Source organism: Aythya fuligula, chromosome 1 (genome assembly GCF_009819795.1).
Source record: "Aythya fuligula isolate bAytFul2 chromosome 1, bAytFul2.pri, whole genome shotgun sequence".
NCBI lineage: Eukaryota > Metazoa > Chordata > Aves > Anseriformes > Anatidae > Aythya > Aythya fuligula.
The window spans coordinates 82,192,733-82,203,439 of record NC_045559.1 but is presented as its reverse complement, the minus strand read 5'-3'; the positions used below and the strand labels follow the sequence as shown (position 1 = coordinate 82,203,439).

Genomic DNA, 10,707 nt, shown 5'->3' with positions numbered 1-10,707 from the left:
AACTCCAGGCTTGTTCCCTAGAATTCCAAGTTAAGTTTTTCCTGCATCTTTCAGAGTCTCTGTTTTGGTTCAAAAGTCCATCTCCTTGCTTGGTATTCTCTGTCTTGACAGCTAAATATCATGCTACCTTGAAAGTGATGTGGATGTAAAGCTCTGAAGAACTAGTAATGTGTATGTAAAGCTCTGAAGAACTAATTTAGTAGAAGAGATATCAACTTTACAGAAAATTCTTCCAGCTATTTCCAAATAGCTGACAGTTCTTACTAGTGCTTAGCACCGACCCCTGTGTCTGGTAGAAGACAGCAGTTTAGGTCCTCAATGTTTTTTAAAGTAATGCTCAACTTTTAGCTGCCCTGCCACCTGGTGGCATTAGAACATTCAGATAAACAGCTGAATTCCCACAGTGGATGTTACCAGGCCATTGGTGTCCCAGTAAGCTAACATATATAGAGAGAAGATCAGAAAGGGAGGGCAGGTAAAGAAGCTAGTACTTAGTGCTTAGACTACTTAAATGCCTGCTACCTGAGAGGTATAGTTGCCAGCCAGTGTTTATTGGGGTAGTCACAAGAGTGTGTACCAGCTCCTGGTACCATGCTCATGATCAGGTCTCTGTAACAGAGGAGTAATGTTGCCTTAACAAGAGGCAAAACTTGCTCAAACCTCTACTCCCAAACAGGCAAATTTCGCTCAAGGTAGGTATAGGGACTGGCAGCAATGTGCATGTTCACTGACAAAAATGCAAAAGATATAATCATGTACTAATGGTTATCACAGACAATAAGTCATATAAGGAAAACAACTCAGTTCAGATTTTGTTAATCTTCTCAGTACTGTTTAAATATTTTAGTACCTAAGTCTTTGAGCATTTAATTTCCACTGATTTCAAGGTCTGAGGGCCTTGAAGATAATTTGGGGAAGTGCATAGCAGACTCTAAAATCCATCTCATTTGATTCATCTGCCACATCAACACATTTTTGCCTCAGAGGCTGTTTTTTTTTTTTAGTTAAGCTCTTTCGAAGGATAAAGTTTCATGAGAACCTGGCTTTCACCATGAGATTAATTCAAGATGTTCCTTGCATTCTCCCTTCCCACCAGAGTTCATTACCTCCATTAAAAAAATGCATTTTACCTGTTTCTGAGCAAGTACTGTAAATCAAGTCACTGGAGTGTTCTGAATTAAAGCAACGTCTCATTCACTCCATTTACATCAGAACCTCAGAATCAGTTTTGTAGCACAGATTGGAGAGTAGCAAATTTCAGGGGTGAAATGTTAAAAAACGAATTGGTCCCATATGAATGTAGCTTTTTATATCTCACAAAGATTTCCTTAAATTCCAGGCTTGATTTGCCCAGACTAAGGGGTGCACTGGTAGAACGGAAGAAGGAGTTCTCAATTTATAGGATATTCCCTGAACAGGTAAAAGAAGTGTAAGAAGGAAAAATAGTGGATGGGGGAACAAATGACACTCCACAACACACAGAGCTAAAAGAACATGAAGGATACTGGTCTTTTTCTGATAATTTGTTCCAGGACTTGCTGATTTGCTGTTCAAGTGACTGAGCATGCCTATGCTTTAAGTTCAGAAAGAGACAAAAGCAGAATTCCAGCTGCTGCTAGTCCTTGTTCCTTCAGTGATGCATCAGAGGCAGCAAGGAATCACAGAAAAATCAAGCCTTACACAAATTAATTAAAGAGTTATCCCAATTAATCTATTACAGGGCCAACTTCAAACTATTTCAGTGAAAAATTTCTAACTAACGTAATCAATCAGAGAGTGAAAAGTTACATATTTTGGTTTTAATGTTGTTGTTTGCATATCTTCCCCTCTGCAGACCACACAACATGAAGTTCCCTATAGCCATATCCAAGATTACCTTTGGATAGGCAGCAATTTGGTTATCTTTGAGGAAGCATAATAGTCTAGTTCAGTTACCAAATGAGTTTACATCATATTTACCACTGTCCTCCAAGGACCCTACTGTAAAACTGGCATTAATTAAAAACCCCTGCAAGGGCTGGAGCTGGTGCCCAAGAATGCATGTGTGTGGTGTCAGTCTCTTCTCAAATGTCAGTCACTACAATGCAAAGTGTATAAAATACTGTCCACGTTGGGAAACAGTTCTTTTTGAAGTACTCGATTGATTTCCCAGATTTTGCTTTGGGCTTGAATTGTCCCTCTCTCTTCCACTGGTCTCTCTGGTGTCCTATCCAATTGGCATGCTGCAGGGTAAAGAGAAGCATGAATGTCTTGTTGTGTACTTCTAGTGTCTTTGTTGTAAAAGGAGAATATAACCAACATTTTTTAGGCCATATGTGCGTGTTTCTAAAGGACAAGCAGGAAGATACAAGAAATTTCTGAACCATCAAGACCTCAGTCCCATAATAATTTATTTCTCATACTTTTAGAGTAAGGGAAAAATATAGTCAGGGAAGATGTTTAATCGGTAAGTAGTTAGATCTTTAATGTTTTATCTTTACTGTTAATCATTGATCTTTGAAAGAATAATATTTTTACGAGTTTGTAAAGAACTAACCAGACTGGTAATACTGGCAAACCTCTAACTTCTTAACTAGAAACAAGACTGATCTGTAGAGTTAACAGATAAGGAAGAGAAAGCCATCTCACCATAAAATACATTCATTGGATACATTCAGATAATCACCGAAGATAGACCATATCTGTGTAATTCTTTCATTCTTATGTATTTTCCCAAGACTTTTCACATCTTGGAGCTTGGAACTGAAGGAACTGGCCCCAGCCATTTTTCACCTGCAAGACAAATCAGAACAAAAGAGAAAGTTAAAATTTAATACAGAAAAGTGATTGGCTGGTTGCATTTCTGTAGCAGGGTGACTCTTCCTACTTCTCTTTTGAAGGGTAACTACTGATGATGGAATACTGATATTTATCTTGTTTGGCATGCTGCAGCCTGCTTCCTACATCCTTTGCTGTCTAGTTACAACTGCAGCTGTACAGAATAATTCTTTTCCTCTGTTACAGATGAGAGGTTCTGCAAGTCTGGAACACTCTGCATGAGGGTGAAATCAAGTGTCTTTAGGAATACTTTTCTGAGGGGCTGGTGGTAAGGAAGAGAAAAAGGGTAGAAGTCTGGGGAGTCAGAGAAACAAAAAGAGAATCTGTTTAAGTCCTTTCCAAGTTTGGAGTGGAGACTAGAAACCAGGCAGAACATTCTAATTAGGATTAGTTACTGTGAAAGTGAATCTTCCTCACTCTCATTTTCATCAAGAACTTTTTTATACAATCAGAAACCTATTCAGAACAAGTAAATAAGTGTTCAAAATTCCCTTCTGTTTATCTTATGACCAAATTTAATTTACATTAATGAAGGTTTGCTGCTGAAAATTTTCCACAAATGCAACACACCTAATCATATACATAAGTCTTTCTAGTTACTGCTCTCCTCTTTTCCAGGTGCTGCTAAATGTGAGACCTGTAGCCAAATTCCATTTTGTATTAGTTATCACAACTTAACCCAGTTCTGTTTAAAAATTTAAAATTTGTCTTCTATTAATACAGAAAATGAAAATAAGGACATTCACATCCAAGAGGATGGTCAATCAATGAATTTCTATTAAAGTTGTGTAATTTGGATTTGGGTGCTCTGATAATGTTATTTATTAAGAAGGAACAGACTTAAAATAAAAATGTTAAAATACAAAAAAAAAAAATAAATCAGTATCAGCCATACTCTTAATCTTAACCAAGATCCAATATCCAGTATCAAATAGTTAAATATGAACATTCTAAAAACTAAAGAACTCGGTAGTACTTTGAGAATGGCATGTGGAGTGCAAAGCCTTGAAACAAACCAGTGAGAGAGGATGGAGAACTCACATCTTTGGTCACTCTAACTGTATTGAAATACATTCCAGTCAACATTTTAAGAAGTATACTCAACATTTTTAATATTTGAAAGACATTAAGTATGTTTTGTTTAGCTGTATTATTAGGTACACTCACCGATAACGTTGGCTAGCAGCTCTAAACGATCAGAGCCAAAAAAGAGATGAGGTTTCCCATTAAAATGTGCCACAACAGCAGGCATCCCAAATGCCTATTGACACCATGGAGATTAAACAGAGAATGTTATCAAATTTTTGTAGGTACATGATCAGTCTTCAAGAGTAGAACCCCAGAATGCCGACTTTTTTCCTCCCCTTCATTTCACCTTCTTCATTTTGAAAGATGAATCTAATGGAGCCATCAGAAAGTAGGGGATTCTGGATCCAGACTGCGTGCCCCTTTTCAGTGAGCTAAAAAAGCAACCTGACAAACTCAGATTTATCTCAAGTAGTGATAAGCAGTATCACTTGATACTGGTCCCTTAGTTGCCCATCTTTGTCAACCAAGTGGAATGGGCTGAATGAGTTTCCCAGATGACAATGCAAAAAAATCCTAATAACAGGGAGTTAGCTTCCACATGTTCAAAAAGCAAAAGTGACTAAGAGAGATGATCTATATAGATCATGTTCCTTGCTTCCTATTTTTCTTAATAGAGAAGAAATGCATAGCTGTGATAAAAGAGGCGTTGGAAACATCTCACCCCATATTTTATTGCTTCCTCTGTTGTCTCCTTCAGACGATTCTTCACTTCAGGGGATGAAATCATGTCAAGTAGCTTCTGGGTGAACTCCGATGATAGCCCAGCCTGTCCTGCAACCTGAGAAAAGACAAGTTAATTAAGAGTGCTTTACTAGGAAGCATTCTAATTCTTATTATGGACTAACTAATTTAGTCTTCAGTGTTATCACCCAAAATCTATTACAAAAACATTATAAAATGTCCTTGAAGTACTTCTTGCCCATTGTCTTGCTGTATTCCCAACCCATTCATCATTTATCAACTCTTAGCCCCTAAAGCCCTAAATCTGCAATTTTATTCTATTTTTCTTCACGATTTAGAGAGAAATAGAGGGAATGCTGAGTTTAACATCTATTGAAATAATGTAACTTTAAAATTAAATAAAAAAGTTGTTCTGAAAATGAAAATCAAGAATCTTACCATATTAGTACGCCAAGACACAGTTTTTACTACAAAGATGGCCACATAGGAGCTGTAAATGATACTTGTAAATCAGAGAATTTTCACAGTTGCTAGTACTATTGATCTATCTTTTTAGTCTCCTCTGTGCCACTGCTACACAAGCAGTAGAGGAATGAAATAAAGGTGCCAAAGGTAAAGGTCAAATGTTTATTGGGTAATGCTGAAGTTACAAATACCTATTTTTAAAAATTATCTCACAAAGAATGTTAACTTCTAGTCTTAACATCTACTGGAATGACATACAGTTTTTTGTTTATTTGTTTTTGCTTTTAAAAAAGAAGTATTCCTGAAAGAAAACTCTCTCAATCACTTTTTTTTTTTTCCTTCTTCATTTAGCATCCACACTTTTTTTGTACCTTCTCCTCTTTCCCCCACATCAGAACAATCAGGAGCTCTTTCTGACGCTACTCAAATGGGAGATAAACAAGTGTAGACTGATAGCAGTACAAAATGCTGTGCAAGCAGGGTAACTAAAGTGTTTAGACTGCAGTCTTTATGCAGAGACATAGTATCTGATCCTCATCATTTTAGGGCAGGAGGATTTAGGAAGATTGAGGCAGGATTCAAAGACTACTTTGCTTCTATAGCAAGTTATGAGAAATTACTGCTGACTGAAAACTGAGTAAAAAAATACCACAGACACAATGGAAATGTATCAAGTAAACAATATTTTTCAATCATTGTGTAAAATACGTTCACCTACAAATACTCAGAAGAAAAGGCTGAGGACACTTTGCAGCTTTGGATGGTATATTTCAACATGAGAGGATGCTCTAATACTTGCTGCAGGAGTGAATGAAAACAGACAAAAGCAAGTGAGAAGATACCTACCTGCCTGCCTTGCTGAACATGGATATATTCATAGACTTCCACAGAATGGCTAAATTACTTACAGATCTTTTTGAGTATTAAGTTTGTTTCTCTGAAGTTCTTCGTGTCCTTGCTTTATTTAAATAATGATGGATTCATAGGCTTAGGACTTTTTCACTGGATGTTTAAATATGTCCTTCAAGTCTTGCCTTTTGAAAAGGCAAAATGCAAACTTTTTCTGAAATTCTGGTAAAAATATGCACTAAGATGAAGCTAAAGTACAAGGACTAGACTCTGGGAAAACAGCTGGACAGCAAGTTTCAAGTTTCAGATAGGGAAGTTGGGCAGTAGAGACTGTACCCCTTAGCCATGGACAATTCTTCTTCTTTTCATATTCTAAGAATTTAAAAATAAAAGAATGCAGAAGAGATATCCCTTAAAAAGGTTCTTACACAGAAACCGAGATGCCACTATAACCTGTAAAAAATCTCGCCAGCAAAAGAAAATACATCGAGCAAGTACAATGTCTAAGCATATAAGGGTGCAATACAGCACTGAATTTAATAGTAAAGCTTGGCTTTATCATCCCACTGGGAGTTAACTTCCACAATGAAGTGTTGCATTTCACCAGAAGATTTCATATGTAGCAAAATCTCAATGCATTCTGGAGACTCTGTTTATACTTTCATTACTGTTAATAAAACAGTAGTAACAAATAATTCATTGTCCATTCTGGGTATCTTGCCACATGAGTTAACAAAAAGGGAGATTCTGGTTCAAAGTATTATTCAAAGCATGACAATAAATAAAAAAAAAATAAATAAATACAAACAGAGCAGCTAGAGAAATTAAATCTTCATTTTTCCTAACAGAGTTTTTCAAAACTCCAAGTGATCAATTGACAAATTAGTAATTAGTAAGGCCACACTAAGCTGTTTCCATGGTTATTACTGATACAAGCCATCAGTAAGAATCTGTACCAGAAATGCAGAAGCACCAACAGAAAGGAGACACTTACAGCCACTATACTCTCCATCTGACTGATATCTTCATGCTGGTAAAAGAATAAAATAAGTAATTCAGTACATACGAACAAAAGCTCAGTTCTGGACTTGAAAACAAATTTTCTACGAAAACAGGAATAAAAACAATGTTAGTTGATACTACTGGAAAAATTTTCTCAGAAAAAGTTTTAAGACACGTGATCAAGGAACACATTGTGTGTTTTCTGACATGAACTACTGATTTGCTCAGCCCACAGAACTCACTATCCATACTGAAAATAAGAAATGGCAAATTAAGCTGATTAGAAGCTAGTTCTTTTCTTGTAGTGATTCCTGAACCACTATCACTTTATGTTTCCTGCCATGACTTTTAATGAAAAGACTTTTCCTTTCTCTTGTTCACATTCAACGTTTGAATGAAGTAGGACAGGAATGGTGACAGACAGGATCGAGATGTTGGCTTCATAAAATACCGACCTGTGACCAAAAACGCATCCAGAACTCTCTAGATAAGGATTCTAGGTATTTTGGTTGTGTCATATCAATGGCTGTGATAAAACGCATGGCTCCAAGACTACCTGTGTTTAGTGGAGAGACAAAGAAACATGCTGAAACAAGGCACAGGACCAGGAAAAGATATCGACTGCAGAAGTATTACCTAAAACCAGTATGATCGTCTATGTAACAGTTCCCAAATGGCAAAGCTTATGTTGATTCACAGTACCTTCAATGTTAAATCATTGACAGGTATATTTCCCCAGAAGTTCCCTTTTTATGGTTAAGAAAAAACGCACAGACTTCATAGTGCTCCCAGATAAAGGAAAGGGCTGTGGTAAGAGAATTTATCTTAACCTTTACTGTCATAGAAAATTTGAGCCAGAGCTGAAAATATCATTTAAGTCTCTTACTTACTTTTACCAAAGATACGTTGGAAGTCACTTGCTGAAATTGATACAGGCACCTGGTAATATTTTCCCATCCTTTCTAAATCCTTCAGCATGTATTCTGCACGCTTTGGCAACATTGCTGGGGGCTTGTTACCTTTCAGAAAAAGTTCTACTATAAGCAGGAGATTTCGACTATATTATAAAAGCACTGGACAAAACAAAATTTGATAAATTAGACCTCATCTATACATATGCCTAAGGAAGAGTACAATCTCATATCTCCTTAGTGAAACATATGCAGATTTTCCAAATATAATACTATGGTTTAAACGTTATTTATTTTGGTTTTGCACAGATCAGCCCTTTAAGTTAGTAGAACCAGTTTTAAACAAAGGAGCAAATCTCCTGGCAGAGATTTATATTGATTTGGATTGATGACCTTTAAACTAAAAAGCTACACATGGGTAAATAAATGCAGAGACTTGTTAATTTCATGATTTATAAATCTCAGTGATTTATTTCTATGACACACTTTGATCCTTAATGTATATTAAGAAATTGTAGGTGTTCCATGGGTTAATTCTAGAAAACCATTCCATATCAAATTATTATTATCCTATTTTAGAATGGAACTTGGACAGTAGGCAGTATTTTCCACAGAGAGTATAAGCATTAGGGGCAATGTCATAACAGTATGAAATGCCTTGCAGCTGATTTCTCAGTCACTACCAAATTCCACAATCCTATAGTTACTTTGCTGATGGTGCCAAAACTGAGTTTAAAGGTGGCTCTGTGGGTTCAGCACTCATCGAGCTTGCCCACAGGAGCTAGTGAAGAAAGTAATTTCCAACAGAGTTAATTTTCACATATTAGCTACCAGTTGCTTGCATTATGCCACCAAGGAAGGCCGGACGAAAGCGCAAATCAATGTTCCAGATGTGCTGGTACCGGCAGAGTACCTGCAACATAGAGAGGCAATGCGAGATTAACAGTCGGAGAGGTCTGTAGATCTCCATGCAAATAGAAAATAAGCTAAGGCATGAAATAAACGCTGCAGACAAATCCTTTATTATTAGCAATGTCCTAAAATCCTTTTTCTGGATGCTGCCTGAGAAATCTCATTTCAGAAAATCCGAAAAGACCACATCTGGGTTATGAGTACACAAGTCTAAGCAAGGGCAAAATAAACAAGAGATCAGGCTCATGAGCAGGCACTTGTTTAACATCAAAACTTTCACTAAAGTAAAATGTTCAGCAGTAATTCCCAAATCAGCACAGGCCATGCTGCAGTGAGGTTGGGATGTGCTTTTTAAGCGTTCCCTGCTTTTCAAAACACCCGGAAGAAGCTGCAGTATCTCTCACAAGTGAGGCAAAAATAAAATCTGAACACAGCGCGGGTAAAGCAAATCAAAACTAACCAAACCAAACCAAAACACGGATCTCCCGTTAGGTAAACCGGCTCTGTAAGGCCGCTGCCTGGGGCAGGGCGGGCACGGCACGCGTTGCCCTTCAGCCTACTCCTGACCCCGGCCGTGCCAGGCCGGCTCCCGGCGGGGAGCCCCGCGGAGAGGACGGGGCTACGTGGGAACCGCCGGCTGCAACCAGCCGGCCTCCCTTCATCTCCTCCCCTCCTCTCACCTCAAACCCCAGCCAGGAGTACGGGGACACCACATCGTAGAACAGCTCCACGAGCGTCCGTCCCATCCTCGCCCCGATCCGAGCCGAGCAGAGCCGAGCCGCAGCGCCGTCACCTTTCTCCCAGTGCCCCAGCGGCACCACCCCCAGACCGGCCCGCGGCGAGGCGGCGCCTGGCGCCCTTCCTCTCGCGTGGTGCTGTTTTGCTGGCTTGTGTGTGGAGCCTGGCTTGGGAAGAAGAGGGAGGAGCTGGGGAGGGAGTCTTTGTTTTTCTCTGTGCTGGGGCAGGAGGAGAACCCTCCCAAGGAGGAAAGCTGGGAGCTGTCTTAGGCAGAGAAGTGCAGGATGTTTTCCCCAAATCCTCCTACTCTCATCTCTTCTGCCTGGTTTCACTTACTTCGTGCATAATTTGTTGCTATAGGAGTAATTATTGTTAAAGGAGTTACATGCCTTTTCCCTTATTTACTGATGTATGCTTTTTACTTTGGTACAGAAACATTTTTCCCCAGCATGAATTTTGCTTCAAGAAGTTAGTTTCGTCTCTCCCCTTTGTATTATGCTCACTTCCAAGCTCAGATCTCCATTCTGAGTAGTCATGTTGTTTCTCTGAAATTTTTGTCCTTTCAAGTGCTTGTTCTGTATAGTTAATTCACATGTCTGGCGATGGTGGGAATATTTGGGGAGTTAATCATACTCCATTTTGTTGTGAAGCATGGCCGAAAGCACGACAGACACCAGTTGAGTCAGATCATGCTGCTCCATTTTATTGCCCGAATAGCCTAACTTTTATAGTGAACTTTACAGGGGCGGACAGTGTTTCACACAAGATTATTGGTCAAGAGCACTCAGACAAACAACTATAAGAAAACAACCCCACCTGCAAGAAAAGAACCCCTCTTTTGATTAGCAGTCAGGAAAACAAGCCCCTTTGTGATTAGCGGTCACGTAGACCTAGTCCTTGAGGCCAGCTGCTGGTAACAATATTTTCTGAGTTCCTTAATTGGGCGATGTGGGAGTCATTGCCGTGGGAGCTTCTCACAGTTACTCTGGCAGCTTGGTTTGCTCAGCTACAGCGGGCCCTGAGATTTCTAAGGCCTACCCCTGGTTGCTTAAAGCAAGCTCAAATGGAACAATTGTTCCACGAGTACATGTCCACGACCTGTATGCTAATTCCCAACAATTCCCCCGTTTTCTTTTTGTACAAGCAGTACTTGGTTTTACATCAGATGTTGAATACACAACATAACACAACTATACAACGTAACCCTAATAACACTATAATTAATGTAAGCACTTAATGGTAA

At 38.8% G+C, this 10,707-nt stretch overlaps 1 protein-coding gene across 2 annotated transcripts; it reads right to left on the bottom strand.

Annotated features, from left to right (window-relative positions):
* Positions 1-1,989: 1,989 nt before the first annotated feature.
* On the bottom strand, positions 1,990-9,545 carry GSTK1 (glutathione S-transferase kappa 1). 2 transcript variants are annotated; one of them, XR_004254542.1, is made up of 9 exons: positions 9,407-9,545; positions 8,646-8,727; positions 7,794-7,922; positions 7,359-7,459; positions 6,896-6,931; positions 4,568-4,684; positions 3,985-4,078; positions 2,629-2,772; positions 1,990-2,222 (listed from the first exon to the last, which is right to left on the bottom strand). XR_004254542.1 is itself a non-coding variant. In XM_032207906.1 (8 exons), exons 1-8 carry the CDS (start codon positions 9,470-9,472, stop codon positions 2,723-2,725), a joined length of 675 nt encoding a protein of 224 aa, XP_032063797.1. In that variant the 5' UTR covers positions 9,473-9,545; the 3' UTR covers positions 2,373-2,722. The 2 variants fall into 2 exon arrangements, 1 of the variants encoding a protein (XP_032063797.1); XM_032207906.1 differs by lacking the exon at positions 1,990-2,222 and having other exon boundaries at positions 2,373-2,772.
* Positions 9,546-10,707: the final 1,162 nt, after the last annotated feature.

What these genes read in the sequence shown, in the direction of transcription:
- GSTK1 (XM_032207906.1), bottom strand. Translation starts at nt 9,472, where the DNA reads ATGGGACGGACGCTCGTGGAGCTGTTCTACGATGTGGTGTCCCCGTAC. An exon ending in CCAACGTATCTTTGGTAAAA is followed by an intron (nt 7,460 to 7,793) that starts GTAAGTAAGAGA and finishes CACTAAACACAG; the next exon opens with GTAGTCTTGGAGCCATGCGT. An exon ending in AGATGGAGAGTATAGTGGCT is followed by an intron (nt 4,685 to 6,895) that starts GTAAGTGTCTCC and finishes GTCTTTTCTCAG; the next exon opens with GTTGCAGGACAGGCTGGGCT.